General features: G+C 40.8%; 1 protein-coding gene across 1 annotated transcript in view; it reads right to left on the reverse strand.

Moving 5' to 3' along the window:
- Positions 1-14,073, reverse strand: part of LOC129695808 (zinc finger protein 474-like) — a 28,674-nt gene extending 14,601 nt beyond the window's left edge. Inside the window, exons 1-3 of the mRNA XM_055633137.1 lie at positions 13,797-14,073; positions 8,155-8,827; positions 5,853-6,033 (exon numbers count right to left, since the gene is read on the reverse strand). Of these exons, the coding sequence (XP_055489112.1) occupies positions 5,853-6,033; positions 8,155-8,508 (535 nt within the window). The 5' untranslated portion in view covers positions 8,509-8,827; positions 13,797-14,073. The remainder of the gene's footprint in view (positions 1-5,852; positions 6,034-8,154; positions 8,828-13,796) is intronic.
- Between the last annotated feature and the right edge of the window lie 4,619 nt (positions 14,074-18,692).

Raw genomic sequence — 18,692 nt, forward strand, 5'->3', positions numbered from 1 at the left:
TATTTTAATGGAAATACCAGAAGACTTACACAAACAAAGTTAAAGTTAGTTCAAAAGGCTAATACAATTTCTATACATTGTCAACAAGATTAATAGAAGTATAAAGGTCAAAGCATTCTCTGTGACCATCAACTAATATTATTTTAAGTAGATGATGATGTGGAGTTTGTTTTGGACCATGAATACAAATAACTTGGTGAATTTGTCGGCACGTTGGGGATACGGGGGGGGGGGGGGGGTGTTTAAATTAATGAGTAAGCGAAAGTTGTGTAAAAGTTGTTGCTAACTACAGATTATAATCTTGATGATTATTTGTTAAATGCATTGTGTACTAAAATACGTACACAAATGAAAATTGATTTATGGCAGAATGTGTTTATATTTGGTTTTGATTATAAAATGTATTAAATCTTTTTTTGTTTATACAATCCCAAAGTTATAACAATCATTTACTGGACTTAAAAAAAACATCAATCTTGTTTTCCTAGTAGGTTGGTTAGTTGGTTGTGAATCAGATCTTCTAACAATGTAGCCCATTCAACATAACAATGCTTTTTGCTGCTCGTGATCTGAATTTTCAACTGCTGATTTTGGTTCCCCATCAACTGTGGCTTTCATCCTCTACCCGTTGCTTTGAAATTCAGAACATCAAGATACTGCTGCCAATTCCTTAGTCTTTAAAGTTATTGCAAATAATGTCACTAATATGATAAATAATTAGTGACTGACAGCATAACACAGACATGACCAAAGCCTTACACTGGGTGATATTTAATATTCCTACCATAATAATTTTAGAAATAAAGAAAGTTACGGGGACTGTTTTTTCATGCATTTTAACCACCTGGTTAGGCATGATAATCAGTGATAATCAGTGAAACATGGTTGCAGGAGGGCTGTGATTGGAAACTAAATATTCCAGGATTTTGTTGCTTCAGGTGTGATAGAATTGGAGGGGCAAGAGGTGGATATGTTGCATTGCTAGTCAGGGAAGATATTACAGCAGTGCTTTGGCAGGATAGATTGGAGGGCTCATCTAGGGAGGCTATTTGGGTGGAACTGAGAAGTGGGAAAGGTGTAGCAACACTTATAGGGGTGTATTATAGACCGGAAAATGGGGGTCGAGAATTGGAAGAGCAAATATGTAAGGAGATAGCAGATATTAGTAGTAAGCACAAGGTAGTGATTGTGGGAGATTTCAACTTTCCACACATAGACTGGGAAACACATTCTGTAAATGGGCTGGATGGTTTGGAGTTTGTAAAATGTGTGCAGGATAGTTTTTTGCAGCAATACATAGAGGTACCTACTAGAGGAGGGGCAGTGCTGGACCTCCTGTTAGGAAATGAGACGGGACAGGTGGCGGAGGTATGCGTTGGGGAGCACTTCGGGTCCAGTGATCACAATACCATTAGTTTCAATATAATTATGGAGAGAGTCAGAACTGGACCTAGGGTTGAGATTTTTGATTGGAGAAAGGCTAACTTTGATGAGATACGAAATGATTTAAAAGGAGTGAACTGGGACATTTTATTTTATGGGAAGGATGTAGAAGAGAAATGGAGGACATTTAAAGGGGACATTTTAAGAGTACAGAATCTTTATGTTCCTGTTCGGATGAAAGGAAACAGTAAAAATTGGAAAGAGCCCTGGTTTTCAAGGGAAATTGGACATCTTGTTCGGAAAAAGAGGGAGATTACAATAATTATAGCAGCATGAAGTAAATGAGGTGCTTGAGGAGTATAAGGAATGTAAAAAGAATCTTAAGAAAGAAATTAGAAAAGCTAAAAGAAGACATGAGGTTGCTTTGGCAAGTAAGGTGAAAGTAAATCCAAAGGGTTTCTACAGCTATATTAATAGCAAAAGGGTAATGAGAGATAAAATTGGTCCATTGGAGAGACAGAGTGGACAGCTATCTGCAGAGCCAAAAGAGATGTGGGAGATATTGAACAATTTATTTTCTTCGGTATTCACCAAGGAGAAGGATATTGAAATATGTGAGGTAAGGGAAACTAGTACAATAGCTATGGATACTATGAGTTTCAAAGTAAAAGAAGTACTGACACTTTTGAAAAATATAAAAGTGGATAAGTCTCCAGGTCCTGACAGGATATTCCCTAGGACATTGAGGGAAGTTAGTGTAGAAATAGCCGGGGCTATGACAAAAATGTCATTAGAAACGGGAATAGTCCCCGAGGATTGGCGTACTGCGCATGTTGTTCCATTGTTTAAAAAGGGTTCTAAGAGTAAACCTAGCAATTATAGACCTGTTAGTTTGACTTCAGTGGTGGGCAAATTAATGGAAAAGATACTTAGAGATAATATATATAAGCATCTGGATAAACAGGGTCTGATTAGGAACAGTCAGCATGGATTTGTGCCTGGAAGGTCATGTTTGACTAACCTTCTTTAATTTTTTGAAGAGGTTACTAGGGAAATTGACGAGGGTAAAGCAGTGGATGTTGTCTATATGGACTTTAGTAAGGCCTTTGACAAGGTTCCTCATGGAAGGTTGGTTAAGAAGGTTCAACTGTTGGGTATAAATGCAGGAGTAGCAAGATGGATTCAACAGTGGCTGAATGGGAGAAGCCAGAAGGTAATGGTGGATGGTTGTTTGTTGGGTTGGAGGCAGGTGACTAGTGGGGTGCCTCAGGGATCTGTGTTGATTCCTTTGTTGTTTGTCATGTACATCAATGATCTGGATGGTGTGGTAAATTGGATTAGTAAGTATGCAGATGATTTCCAAAGTCTACAGAGTGATTTAGGCCATTTGGAAGAATGGGCTGAAAGATGGCAGATGGAGTTTAATGCTGATAAATGTGAGGTGCTACACCTTGGCAGGACAAATCAAAATAGGACGTACATGGTAAATGGTAGGGAATTGAAGAATACAGTTGAATAGAGGGATCTGGGAATAACCGTGCATAGTTCCTTGAAGGTGGAATCTCATATAGATAGGGTGGTAAAGAAAGCTTTTGGTATGCTAGCCTTTATAAATCAGAGCATTGAGTATAGAAGCTGGGATGTAATGTTAAAATTGTACAAGGCATTGGTGAGACCAAATCTGGAGTATGGTGTACAATTTTGGTCGCCCAATTATAGGAAGGATGTCAACAAAATAGAGAGAGTACAGAGGAGATTTACTAGAATGTTGCCTGGGTTTCAACAACTAAGTTACAGAGAAAGGTTGAATAAGTTAGGTCTTTATTCTCTGGAGCGCAGAAGGTTAAGGGGGGACTTGATAGAGGTCTTTAAAATGATGAGAGGGATGGACAGAGTTGATGTGGATCAGCTTTTCCCTTTGAGAATAGGGAAGATTCAAACAAGAGGACATGACTTCAGAATTAAGGGACAGAAGTTTAGGGGTAACATGAGGGGGAACTTCTTTACTCAGAGAGTGGTAGCGGTGTGGAATGAGCTTCCAGTGAAAGTGGTGGAGGCAGGTTCGTTGGTATCATTTAAACATAAATTGGATAGGCATATGGATGAGAAGGGAATGGAGGGTTATGGTATGAGTGCAGGCAGGTGGGACTAAGGGGAAAAAAGTTGTTCGGCACAGACTTGTAGGGCCGAGATGGCCTGTTTCCGTTCTGTAATTGTTATATGGTTATATGGTTATATGGTTATATGGTTATAATAAAGATAAATGCAGCTCTATTTGTTGAAATTCATACCTTGAAATCAGACACAAAATGACAGAAAAGCATTTTAGAAAGAGAAATATAAAAAATAGGTGCAGGAGTAGGCCATTAGGCCCTTCAAGCCAGCACCACCATTCAATATGATCATGGCTGATCATCCAAAATCAGTACCGCGTTCCTGCTTTCTCCCCATAGTCCTTGATTCCATTAACCCTAAGAGCTACATCGAACTCTCTCCTGAAAACAGTGAATTGGCCTCGACTGCCTTCTGTGGCAGAGAATTCCACAGATTCACAACTCTCTGGGTGAAATTTTTTTTCCTTATCTCAGTCCTAAATGGCCTACCCCTTATTCTTAAACTGTGACCCCTGGTTCTGGGCTCCACCAACATCGAGAACATTTAATCTGCATTTTTCACCATTGATTTGTTTGTGAATTAAATCTCGAGTTGTGACAAGTCAGCAGGATATGCAACGACCAAACCTTAACAAATATAGCTAGAAGGGTTCTGTGGTTATCAAAAAAATAGCTGGTAAATCTGTCCTTTAAGTGAAGAACAAAATGGTTAAACTGCCATTAAAATGATATGAAATGATAAGGTTCATGACTTAAGGATGAGCACTTTAGAGTACTCTAAATACATACATGGAGCGAGCTGGCAGAAGAAGTTGTAAAGGTGGGTACAATTACAACATTTAAAAGACACTTAGACAGGTAAATATAAAAGGAGGATTTGGAGGGATACAGGGAAATGGGACTGGCTTGGTTAGGCAACTTGGTTGTCCTGGACAAGTTAGGTCAAAGGGCCTTTCTCCATGCTGAACAGCTCTCTGACTCTACAAACAATTAAAACATATTGCATGAAATAGCTAAAGAATCCATTCCTGCACTTGTCCACAATGTAATGGTGAAATGGGGAAAGCTCGTAGGCTTTTCATTTTTATAAAGTTTCTTGTAAAAGAGAACCATGTGAGAAGCTATAGGATACTTAGGACACACCACCAGTACAGACATTTCAGACAACTATCAGGTTCTTGAACTGATATACATAACCCTAATCCTGCCTCGGCAAGGGAACACCACAACTAACTCTTGCATTACCTTCAACGTTTTTCTAATATGTTTTGCACTGATGTCTTGTTTTTTGCACACTTTCTTTTATTGTTTTGCAGAAAGTACATGAATTCATGCATAATTTATGTTTTTGTGTGTCTTTGTGCTTGTGCATGCTAGATTTTCATTGTACTTGTACCTCGTTGTACTTGTCCATTTGATAATAAACGTGACTTTGTTGGGGTTTGTTAAAAGCCCATCGTCAGTAGGAGATAGAGGAGCGGAGGATTAGACAAAGTAAGAAGATGATTTCCAGTGCGCTAATATGAACTGGGATCATCCTAATGTGGAAGATCACTGTGGGTGCAATTTCTGGAGGACTTTTTGAACTCGTGAGGAAGGGACAATACTAGATTTAATCCTGAGGAACCAAGGTATGAAAGTATAAAAGGCATACCTCCACTTCAGGGACAGTTTTCCCCCAGCTACTAACAGGCAACTGAATCATCCTACCACAACCAGAGAGTAGACCTGAACTACTATTTACCACATTGGTGACCCCCGGACTATCTTTGGTCGGACTTCACTGCCGATATGTTGTGCTAAACGTTATTCCCTTGTCATAAGTCTGGGGAATATTGTTAACAGTGCTGTTATTCAAAAATATCTGCATGAATAGTGGACAAAGGAATTCTGCTTCTTAAGTAAAAATAAACAATTGAAAATGGCTCCCCTTGAAATTCTTTCAGCAAAAAAACATTCAAATTGTATCTACAATTGGAAGGCTGAGGGAAAAAATAATTCCAAAGGCATTTAATTAATTAATTTTATGAATTAGTTTCCCATCAGATTAATTAGTTTTCCATCAGATGTTAAGAAAATTTACATTTTCAATAATGTAGAATCGTATTAGATCCAACGTTTAACTTGAGCTAGGAAAATATAAATATGAAGCCATCATCTATATTTGTGACACATATCAATCAGCACAGCAAAGGAAGATTTAATACATGAAGTGTAGCAAACAGGACATACATATCAGAGATACCGTTGCATTATGTAGAATGATTGCTTGAAACAAACCAATCAAAATTAGCTGTATTTTTAATAATTAATCTACAATAGAAACATTAAAGAATTACATCTCAGTGCACCTACCCTTGATAGGCAGGACCTCAGGTTTTTTGGGTTCAGGTCTCCGGAGATGCCTGGGTAGGTTGTCATTTTCAAGGCGCCATTTTATTAAACACTGGGGTTCATGGATACTTATCGAAGTAGTTCCATATTCCCGTCCACAAAGGTAGCAGACAACTGTTCGTGGACGCCTACTTATTGGTGGCTAAAGACAATGGTTAAATGTCAGTCTTTCAATTCTAAACTAAAATATACTACATAACTCAAACGGAACATGAAATTTAGCGCATTGGTTTGAAACCGAGCTAAAATGTATACTCGGTTAAGAATACACCAGTGTATTTGCTTACCTTACATTTCCCAGACTGAGCAAAGCCTTCAGAATGCAAAATCAAACCAGGGTTCAAATGTGCTCATGTTATTGGATAGCCCAGTTAATAAATTCAAGTGCATATTCAGACAAACACATCCATATTGTTGTAGGAAGAAATTACATTATTTTTTTTCAAAGTTAACATGAACAGAGAGTAAAGTGACAGGGTTTTTTTTTTTCTTTTATAGTTCCCATGTTTTTTGCTACAGAAGAGAAGAACATGAAAAGGGATAGGGTGCCCATTCTATCAGAATGCTAAACAGTGGATCTCCTGCAGCAGGAAAAGACTCAAGGTATTAACGACAATATTCACAGAGATCCCCACAAAGAGCTCTTGTTCATGTGTTACTTTCCATAGTTACTAAAATCAAATTGATTTTCTATTTCTGACGGTCTATTTTCAAGCCATTACTGGGTTGCCTGCGATGTCACTTGGTTTCTTGGTCACAGATATACTAAAGGGACATCAGGTGGATAAAGAAAAAAACAGTAAATGTAGTCTTTCCAAGCAGTCTTTCCAGGTGCGACAGAGGTTCTCCTGCACCTCCTCCAACCTCATCTATTGCATCCACTGCTCTAGATGTCAGCTGATCTACATCGGTGAGACCACGCGTAGGCTTGGCGATCGTTTCGCCGAACACCTCTGCTCGGTCCCCAATAACCAATCTGATCGCCCGGTGGCTCAGCACTTCATCTCCCCCTCCCATTCCGAATCCGACCTTTCTGTCCTGGGCCTCCTCCATGGCCAGAGTGAGCACATGAATGCACAGATTGCAGAGTAAGACATGAATGCACAGGTTGCAAGTAATATACTGGATGTGGATAGGAGGGTAGCTAACCTACAGAAAACTGAAAGACAGCATAAATGGGTTGTTTCCAGGTTGACATACTAGGTCTCATTCTTTATGTTATGGTTGAGGATATTTTCATACATTGAATCAATGAGTGGGTGCTGAGCCGGAATGAAACTTTTGTTTTGGCAGAAATGTGCATGAACCTTATTGTCATTCTAATATTTTGAAAATACATACAAGACCTTGTATTTCCTTGTTGATCTACTCCATTTGCAGCTTGTTGTGTGAAATGGTTCTTTCTAATTTTCTCTACTTCTTCCTAGTAGAAAATCTATTCTTAAAACTGGAACCAACTGGTTTCATGGAATTCTCCTCTAACTTAGTTTTGTTTCCTAAACGGCTTCTACTAACATATGTATGTTTTTCAGAGGCCTGCTAATGGGGGGGATTACGGTACTTTTTATAACATAGGAAAAGTGGTCAAACCAAGGGACAAAAAGCAGGGCACTTGCACAAATGTTGCTGGCGACCTGATTCTGTTTTCAATAGATTGCAAGTATCTAGGAGATTTGAATTGGTGGCTAAGGAAATTACTTTATGAGGAGGATCAAATGTCACAGCTTTGAACTTCTCAGTATTTACTTAAAAGTATATTTAAGACTTAAAATTCACCAACACACAATTTTAAATGGCAATACTCATCCATATCTACATCCAATTCTGTAATAGGTAGAAAAGAAAACTGGAATTCATCATTTTGTTAGGATTTACATAAGATACTAATTATGTAGAACTGAATGACATCGCCACATATAAATTGATTCCAACGTCTCAAATCCTCTCACTGTATTCTGAAGATCTACCTTACACAAAAACAAACTACAATTCATACAAATCTACACCACTGATATTCCATGCCATACTACCCAGCTGCCCATCCTTCAATCCTCTTGTGAAGTTAAATTACACCTTGGCCTTCTCTTCAGATCCACTGAAGTCTTTGCTCACTCTTGATTTACCATCTTAAGCAGATTTATTCTTTTTTAATGCAATACTATCCTCTGAATCAGGCTTTCTGCGCACTGCCTTTCTGCCACTTCTGTGACTTGACAGTGACTTGACTTGAAGTACTTGTTAGGAAATATACCAAAACACTTACAGATTTGTAACTTGTACTTGGCTGACGTGTGTTGGATGCTGCGCCTCCATCTTTTGGTTTACAGCTTTTCTGGTGCACAGGAAGTCGATCAGGCTGGAATGTTCGCCCACAGTTTTCACAGGGAATAAGCTGAGCATTTGCACTTTCGATTGCTGCTGCATTTGCGGCATTAATGTCAAGTGAACCATCTGCGTTAACTGTCTCTTTTCTTTTGGGTTCTGGTCTTTGTAGGTGTTTTGGTAATTTTCCATTTTCAATCTGCCATTTCTTCAGGCACTGAGGTTCATGAACAGCAATTGAATGCAATCCAAATTGCTTACCACATATATAACAAACTCTCTGAAGTTTTGACATAGTCTTTTTTTTTGTCTTCCAATCCCTAAATCTTGTTATTGAACAATTGTGTGGAAAGTGTTTTCAGTTGTAAAATTCTTGAGACTTGATGATAATTTGCTATAGATATGCAATAAGTTATGATGATGACGATGATGATGAAATGATTTGAGTTTTCATATGCATAGATGTTAGTCCTGTAAATGAGTATGGAGATTTTCTCTCACAGTTCACACATGCTTGAAGTTAATCATTTTCAATTAGACAAATTTGTTAAGTGATATTTTTGTATAGATTTGTGGTTATATAATAAGAGCATCTCAGGCTTCATAGAGGACTTCTGAGAAAGAGATACAAAGTTCAATTAAAAAGCTGTGTTATTGAGAAACAATGTTTTTGTTTATTCTATCATTCTATTTGATCTTTCCAAAACATTTACGTTCTTCCTGCGGGGTAATTACTAGAAATTAACTCAATACTCCAGTTGTGGGATAACCAGTGTTTCAAAGCAGCCCATCATAACTTTATATATGCAAACAAATTATTAATACAAATAAAAATCATGGTGGATTAATTTGTCATTAAGGATATGCAAAGGAGATAAGAGAAAATGGTTCCTACAATGTATAAAGGACTAGTAATTTATGAGTAATTTAGTGATAGAAAATTAACATGGATAGAAAATTGGTTGACAGACAGGAAGCAAAGAGTAGGAGTGAATGGAATGGCAGGCAGTGGCACAACTGTTTATCATATATATTCATGATTTGGAAGAGGGAATTAGGAGCAACACTGGCAAGTTTGCGGATGACACAAAGCTGGGTGGCAGTGTGAACTGTGAAGAGGATGTTAGGAGGTTACAGGGTAACCTGGACAGGTTGAGTGAGTGGGCAGATGCGTGGCAGATGCAGTATAATATAGATAATTTTGAGGTTATCCACTTTGGCGGCAAAAAGAAGGGGGAAGATTATTATCTCAATGGGGTTAGGCTAGGTAAGGGGGGGGGGGGGGGGGGGGTGCAGCGAGACCTGAGTGTCCTTGTACACCAGCCACTAAATGTTGGCTTACAGGTACAGCAGGCAGTGAAGAAAGCTAATGGAATGTTGGCCTTCATAACAAGATTTCAGTATAGTAGTAAAGAGGTTCTTCTGGCAGTTGTATAGGGCTCTGGTGAGACCACATCTGGAGTATTGTGGTCCTAGGTTCACGAGATTGATCTCTGGGATGGCGGGACTGTCATATGAGGAAAGATTGAAAAGACTCGGCTTGTATTCACTGGAGTTTAGAAGGATGAGGGGATATCTTTTCCCTGTCGGATCTCCATTGTCGTTGGGCCCTAGCACCATGGAGCGGCCTCCAACCTGAATGACCCGGGGGCTCGGGAGACTGCGGAGCTGCGGACTACTCACCATCGTGGGGCTGGCCGGCCTCAGAGCGTGGGGAGCGGTGGTGACTCGCTGCTGCGACTCGACTCCTGGGGCTCAGAGGCTCCAGCAACGCAGCTGCAGGTCTGGTAGACTGTGATATCGGGAGCTAGCAGGTCCGGGTGGAGAGAGAGACCGCTTCCCGGAGCTCCCGCAATGCGACTTCTCCAGCCCGTGTCGCGGGGTTGGAACGACCCGGAGCGGGGACGTACATCGCCCGGCACGGCTTCATGGCCGTGGGACATTACAGCGCCCGCCGGGGGCTCCAACACTGTGACTTTTAGACCGGGAGCGGGGCCGTAAATCGCCCGGCACGGCCTAAAATGGTCGTGGGACTTAGCATCGCCCGCCTGGGGCTTCGACATCGGGAGAGAAATGGAGAACAGGGGAAAGAAAAGACTTTGCCTTCCATCACAGTGGGTTCACTATGATGGATGTTTGTGTGAATTAAATTGTGTGTATGTCTGTAGGAAATTGTCTTTGTTTGTATGGCTGTGGAAACGGAATTTCGTTTGTGCCTCACTGAGGCTCAAATGACAATAAATTGTATTGTATTGTATCTTATAGAAACATATAACATTATAAAAGGACTGGACAAGCAAGATGCAGGAAAATTGTTCCCAATATTGGGCGAGTCCAGAACCAATGGCCACAGCCTTAGAATAAAAGGGAGGCCATTTAAGACTGAGGTGAGAAAAAACTTTTTCACCCAGAGAGTTGTGAATTTGTGGAATTCCCTGCCACAGAGGGCAGTGGAGGCCAAATCACAGGATGGATTTAAGAGAGAGTTAGATAGAGCTCTAGGTGTTAGTGGAATCAAGGGATATGGGGAGAAGGCAGGCACGGGTTACTGATTGCGGACTATCAGCCATGATCACAATGAATGGCGGTGCTGGCTCGAAGGGCCGAATGGCCTCCTCCTGCACCTATTTTCTATGTTTCTTTGATTTTTCGATCATTATACGTATATTATTTCTGAGTATGTGTTTACAGTCCTGTTATGTTGCTACAACTAAGAATGTCATTGTTCAGTTGCCCGAACATATAACAATTAATCACTCTTGACTATTGTTATATAAATGGGTTAAACGATTTGCTTCTGGATCGAATAGAGTGGAATGAAATCGAAAATATTTTTTGAATTTGCAGATTATTCCAAATTGTTGCTAGAATACCAATACTGAGAGGATTGCAACACATTCCAAGGAGGAGATAAATATACTTGCGGAATGAGCTAATAATTGGCAAATTAAACTCAGCACAGATAAAGATGATCACTACATTTTGGTAGGAAGGACAGAGAGATTACATATGATCTGGAAGGCGCAGGAAAGGGCCAAACACAATTCGCAGTGCACAGGCACCAATATCTAGATATTCCCAAACAGATCAACAAGGTCATGAGAAAGACAAGCCAAGCACCAAGGCTTATTATCTGGAAAGGTGAAATTAAATAGTAAGGAAATATGTGCCATACCTGCATTGAACCATGGTTCAATTACCATTTATACAACCTTTCTAGTTGCCATCTTATAAAAATATAGCAGCACTTGAGAGCAAGGAGAAAAGATTTTTGAGAGTGACATCAGAAACACATGGACAAATATAAATGGAAATGATGAAAAGGTTGGGTCTTTTTTCTCTTGAGAAAGGAAGGCCAAGGGATGAACTAATGGAAGTCCTTAAAGTTATGAAGTATTTTGATTGAGTGGAAATGTGGGTAAGGGCATAACAAGAGAATAGAAAAGTGTCTTCAAGGAACAAGGAATTGAGAAGACGTTTCTTTACTCAATATTACCATCACTCTGAGTAAAGAAGTGATAAGCTGGAACTTGTTACTGTAATGAGTGGTTGAAGTGAATAGTATTTATACATTTAGGGGGAGCTAGACAAGGCAATGAAGGAAAAGAGAACAAAAAAAGGCCACACTGTTAGATGAGGAAAATCTTCAGGAAGTTCCAATGCAGAATGACTGCCAGAATGGACTGGTTGGCTGAGCGTTTTGTTTCTGATATCTCATGCAGGGTTTGCTTTTACACATTATGTCTATCTTTGTGAAGCACCAGGTCTTGTGTTTTTTTTTCCTGTGTGGTTGATGCACCACAAGCAAAATGTATGGTTTTAATCTCTAACAAAATATAACACGTTGGACCACTCAATGTGAAAATTCATTTGACCTATGTCCACCCATTGTTTTGAGGCTGTCTATGTCCATCACTATCCTGCTCACTATTCATTATAGTGAATAGTGTTTTAGGGTCCTCTATACATTATGACAATATTCTGCTTTCATGCAATTCATGAAAACCAACAAAGCCCAACATAGCCATGGGGAACACCATTTCTGTTCCATCTCTTCTTAAGGTAATGTAAACCTCTGTTCCAATAGGCTTTCTCATAAATTTTGTTTTGTTTACCTTTTGTGCTTAGGTTTTTATGAGGATGATGGAGATGTTTCAAAAAAGACACCAGGGAAGCTGCATTGATGTTTACAATATCATAAGGTTCAGAATCGTAATGGATAAGGATGATAAAAAATAGTCAATAGGAGAAGGGCAAACATCTAAAGGGTGAGAAGAAATCTAGTCCAGGTAAATCAGAATCAATGATTGACAGGCAAAATGATCACTGTGAGGCAGCAACTCTACCACTGTGCCCCTCAACCTGAGAAATGGAGAAATATTTTAGAAACATCTATTTGTCCAGGGCAAATTATGTTTAACTGGCTTGATACGGTTTTGTGAGAATATCGTCAATGAAGACTTTTGGATATGTGACTATCATAGACTTTCAAAGGGTACTTGGTAAAGTGCCACATAATTTACTTGTCATCAAGATTGAAGCTCATTGAATAAAAGGTACAGCAGCAGCCACATATGGAAGACTGGCTGAGCAATAGGAAATAGATTTTAGTAAGAAATATTTATTTTCTGAATTGGAAAGAAATGTACATCAGTGTTCCCCTGGGAATGTTAAGACAACAGCTTTTCTAACGTGGTTTGCAGGGCAGAATTTCCAAATCTGCAGGTAAGGCAAACCTGGAAGAGACTAACAATAGACTTTAAAATGCTTTCGACAGTTTGGTGGTGTGGATGGATATGCACCAGATGAAATGTAATGCAGAAAAATAGAATGAGGAGAAGCAGTGTAGAGGACCAAATTCTAAAAGGGTTACAGGGGCAAAGAGATCTGGATGTACATATGTATAAATCATTGGAAGTGTCAGAGCAGTGAAAAAGGCACATGATCCGAGCTTTGTGAGTAGAAGCATGGGGTACAAGAGCAAGGGGGTCATAATAAAGCTTTATAGAAAATATTGGTTTAGTTGCAAATGGAATTTCTGGGCACAACACAGGTAAGATATGAAGACATTGGAGATGGTGCAGATGAGAAACAGTAGAATGATCCTTTGGATGAGCAACTTCAGTTACATGGATAAACTCTGGATGCAGAATATATTCTCGTACTGAGAGTGGATCTGACAGAGGTGTTCAAAAGAACAAGTTGGAGTTTAGAGAAAGTAGTTTGAGTGAAATTGTTCCTGAGATAGAAAGTTCAGGCCCTGAAAGATTTGGAGCAAGGGTAATTGGCCAAAAAACAAAAGTGACATGAGAATTGGGATTAATCTGAAAAGGGAAATATTCAGGGCTATTGGGCGGGTGAGAAATGGACACTAGTTGGTCTTCTTTTACGTAGAGCTGACAGGGGCAGGATAGGCTGAATGGTTCCCTACTGCTGCAGCTATTCTGTGAATGAAGCTCGAGACTAAAATTTAAGTAAGTTCTGGTCATGGAGTGGCCACAAACTCAGGATTTGTAGGGATGCCAACCCGACTGTCTCTAGACACATCCAATGTTTTATTTTAAGTGTGCACAGATTACTGACCTTGTTCGTCCCATGATTCACTGACTTTGCATCACGTTCAGCTTCCAGGCATTGCCTCCCTGCTCCCCATGTCAAAAGGTGGGTGGAAGGTTGAGCCTCCCACTGAAAACCATCACTGCACGATTCACCAGGCACAGGGAGGCAGTGCTCTATTGCAACCACGGCAACCATTGTGGCTTCGAGGTCAATGTTCGAGTGTGTTCCCTGGCAACACAGTCAACGCACAGGACATGCACTAGTTGCAGAGAATGCGTCTTCTCCAAGCAGTTGACAAACATACTTTGCTAAGGTTACTCTGACCGTAGGCAAGGTTCTTGTTTACTGACAGATTTGTTCTTAACTGTCGGTTTACTAAAAAAAAAAGCATTTAAATATTTATAAATGAATGGTTCCTTGCGATTTGCGTAGATATTCCGTGCTGCAGATTGCTGGGGGTTTGTTTGAAACTGATTAAGAGAATGCATTCGCGAAATGGCAAAACGTTTAATCGTCAACAGCACTATAAGACAAGCATAATATATTCTCAGCTGTTAATTATGCGGACGAAGGTTACATGAATCTGTCAAAGTTAAAATACAATGTGACCATGTTCTCATGAACCTGTAAATAATTATTATAACTTTTTGTGTGATGGTGTGCGTAAGTACCTTTAAAGTTTAAATGCCAATATTTAGTTTTCCCGACAACATGACACTATGTTTATCAAAGATGCGTACCATAATGTTCGACCATAAGGTAATGGTTGAAATAAAGCAAAATTGAACAATGTTATCTGCCAATAAACATTCCCATGATTGATGTACGCAGAGGTTATAATTTAGGCAGTTTAAGATGTTGCAAGATATCAGACTTGGCTGCCTTGGCGAACAGGATTTTATAGAAGTTTGATGCCAAAGAGCTCACATTAAATTAATTCATGATGCTGACTGAGTGTTATGAAATTAAAATTGCAGAAATGGAAGTAAAGAACTGTGCCTCTGCTCCTCCAAGAGGAGCCTTCCTATTTTTTTTGCACACTTTGTCCCCTTTTCACCTCTAGCTTTTGTCACTTACTCCACCCATTTGGCAATCAATTCCTCCTTGCCTGCATCCACATATCACTTGCCAGGTTTTGTTCCCACCCCCACCTCTCTTTCCCAGCTCACTCCACCATCCTCCTATCAGCCAGAAGAAGGGTTCTGACAAGGTCCTACAAGGTAGGCTGGTCCAGAAGGCTAACGCAGATGGGAATCAAGACGAGTTGACTCATTGGATCAAAAATTGTCTTGAAGATAGGGGGCAGAATATTTTAAATGATTAGCTATGTAAAAGCATGAAATTCAATTTGTAGTGCTCAAAGCAAACCTACCAGGTGGAACGTCGCAGTCCTGGTTCTTTGCCAATAAATCACACTTTATCTGTTCCCAGGAATAAATATGATAATCAAAGCAATACTGAAAAGAGTCATTTTACAATTATTTATAGAGAGTTGTGTTGCAGGGCCTCTGTGCTGGGAAGCTGGTGTAAATCAAGCAATGAATCGCCCACAATTCCTTATGGAGAGATTGCATGTGAGGACTCGTGTTGGGTGGGCCAGGATAAGCAATGTGACTGCTCAATGCTTAGATATGGGGCTTTAGGGGCTGCACCTTGGTCAGCTTAGTGAGAGCAGGCCCGTGCTTGAGACTGGCAGCAACTGCTTCAGGATTAACAAACATCTTGGATCCTAATGGTCTATCTCATCATCTCTAATTGGGTGTCGTGGCAGCTGCTGCTTTTCCATCCTCTTGTTTGTCTGCATGTCTCTCCCCAGCCCAATGATTTTGTTATGGTATCAAGCTCAAAGGTCAGTGATCATGAAGAAATGGTAACAAGCTCAAAGGTCAGTGACCATGAAGAAATCTATGATTTAGGGAGGGATGTTCAAATGAACAAAGAGGGGTTCAGCAGCTTCCAGAAAAAAGGTGATAAGCGAGACTGTGTTACATAGGAAGCCTGTCAACATATGGTGTAGGTGCTGCCAGTCCTCAGCAATGGACTGTATTCACCATGCCAGCCAGGGTCTATCTTAGAGCCCCATCACTCAGTGCTGATTTGAAGCAGCACTCACCCCAGCTCTTCACGTTCCCACACCAGCCTTCACAGCAGCCACTCCACATAATGTCATGGGGAAATTCATTGCTAGGGTGTGAGACTAAATTCCCCAGCACAACCTGAGCATCTATCTTTCGTGCAGGTTTGGACTGAAAAACCAAGAATGTTATAACGAGTCAACCCTCTGTGGGATTGTAATAAATGTGGCGTAGAGTCCAAACGTCGTGTACAAACGTTGTTTTTATTAAGACATTACAGGTTTGGCATACATGTGAGTTTGGTACACTCTAACATAAAGTCATTGTTGCTGCTGTTGAGCGAGGTTGTTGACTCACGATCTCAAGGTAAGTTTTTGCTGTTGTTGTAGGACATACCCCTTAACTGATGACATTCTCTTCCCGCCAAATGCAGTCACATGACCATTCCAGTTCTGGTGCCGAGATTTCGATCAGTAAGTGGATTGACCACCAGGTGGCGCCACAGTGGTACGAATGTATTGTCAGCATGGTTAATCCCGTTCATTTGTTAACAATCCCATTTATTCCAATCAAGGTTAATGTTATAGGCATAATAGGAGCCACATTTATTGTGTTATATCACAGAGCACCATGGACTGCTGGGGAAAATACACTCATGCTGCTCAGATACTTTCTGCCATCCCTTTTGTATATTCTCTGTTATTACCCCTTTCCTCATAATTTTACTTCACCCTTACTTCAACTGCTTGTCCAACATTGCTTCACACACTAAAATCATTGAACGTGTGATTCTGTCGACAATCTATGCACACCCCTCCTTCAACTCCCCTTCCAGTGCCATTATTGCAACTGGTTCAAATGTGGGATTGTTTGTAACTGTTTCTACCTTGTAGGAAATGCTGACAAATCTGTTGTCAATGATCGTGCATCTACATTCATTATGAGTGAATTTCCACAAAAATATATCATTAGCGCTTAACGTGTTAACTGCTGTCGTAGGTGATGCTTTCAGATTAACGAGCGCCCTTTACTATCCTATACTGTGTTTAAGACTTTTGCTTAAAAAATGTGTATCTGCAGCTTTTGGTAAGAACAGAACTTAGGCTAACTTTGACAACCACCCATAAAAAACACAGCATCAATTCCATGCCAAGGCTCAAATATGCAAGTAGAAATTCTCTTGAATGAACTTCAAGAGGCACTGGCAGTTCTGATGAAATACAGCCCTGTAAAAATTAGTTTCTTTGATACTGAAAAAAAATTGGCAAAAAGGCAAGAAAACTTTGGTTACGAACATTATGATTAAAGTGAGAGCCATTGCCTCATCAAGGCAGGGCACCTGTTATTTATTTGTGTTGTGTAGATTATAAGCTTAAAATAAATCTTTTTGTTGCATTTGACCTACACTTCTTTATAGGTTTGGATGTACTTTCCTGTCCTTACCTAAAAAACCACCACGGTAAATAGTAAAATAATATAGTTGCCACAATAAGGACAAATAACTGTGGTGGGTGAGATTTTTCTTTGTCAGCTGTTGTAAACATGTGGGCTTTGAAAATCTTTGATGTGTATTTTCAGTACAAAGTTAGAGGTGGAAAGTGCAGAAAAAGTGATGGGGACCAGATTAGAGGAGAAAGAGGGTGGAAGATGTTGGAATTGGATGGAAATGATTAGGAAGCTGGGGAAAAGACTAGGAACCAAATGTGGGGCTAGTGGATCCCATGGCACAGAATGGTGCTGGAGCAACATAATCCTCCCTTGATTCAGGGTTTGAGTTTGTAAAATTTCTTATAATATCACACATAGAACATACTACACAAGAGAAATATAACACGCGTGATGTCAATCATGAGCTGTGCTGCACATATCCAGAGGCTAATGCATGTGCCTGATGTACAAAATTGATGGCCTAGATAAAATGTATAAAACTACTAGACCAACTGGGACCTGATAGGTCTCTGTAACATGGGAGGCCTGGTCCCCTAACTCAATATTACACCACTCACCCACAGCTCCCACGGGAGACAAGGAGAGATTGAGAGAGATATAGACCAAGTGGGACCCGTTGTGCCCGGTCCCCCAATGCGGGGGGGGGGGGGGGGGGGGGGGGGGGGGGAGAGGTGTCTGCGCTCACCCCAGAGACGTGCTCCCCCCCAGAGTCAATCACCCCCATCCCACCCACAAGGAAAATTATGGAATTTATGGAGGGCAATCAATCGTCCCCACATTGGGGGGGGGGGGGGGGGGGGGGGGGGAGAGAGTTGGAGGGGTCCCGGAGGAGGCGCGGGGGGAGTCGGTTGGTGTGGAAGGGGAGGGGGGGAAGGGGATGTGTGAATAACCAGTGGGGGGGAAGAAGCGGCAACGCCAGCTCAACTCCCCCTGGGCCAATCGACAGCCCCGGACTGACGACACCAGCGGCCACAGGCCCGCAGCTAGTGCTGAGAAGTGGCAACCCCAGCTTAACACATGGCGGGCCAACCGACAGGACCGGACTGATGACACCAGCAGCCACAGGCCCACAGCTAGTGCTGAGAAGCGGCAACGCCAGCTCAACTCCCTCCGGGGCAACCAATCCCAGGCCCGGATCCCACCGCCGCTGCCACAAGACCCCACTGTCGCGATGCCTCACCGCCGCTGCAGCCCCATTGTCTCAATGCCTATTTGATGGCCGCGTAAAACCCATTTAGCCATTGTGACATCATCAGTTGAAGCTGGTAGTTTACAATTCAAAGTCTTTTGATTTTTTTAAACTTTAATCGGTTAAGTCGAGAAATAAAGTATAAAATGTTCAGTGAAGGTGTTCTCTGCCGTGAGGGGAATAATGTGAATCAGAATATGTAAAAAT

The sequence above is a fragment of the Leucoraja erinacea genome, chromosome 3 (genome assembly GCF_028641065.1).
Source record: "Leucoraja erinacea ecotype New England chromosome 3, Leri_hhj_1, whole genome shotgun sequence".
NCBI classification, from domain to species: Eukaryota; Metazoa; Chordata; class Chondrichthyes; order Rajiformes; family Rajidae; genus Leucoraja; species Leucoraja erinaceus.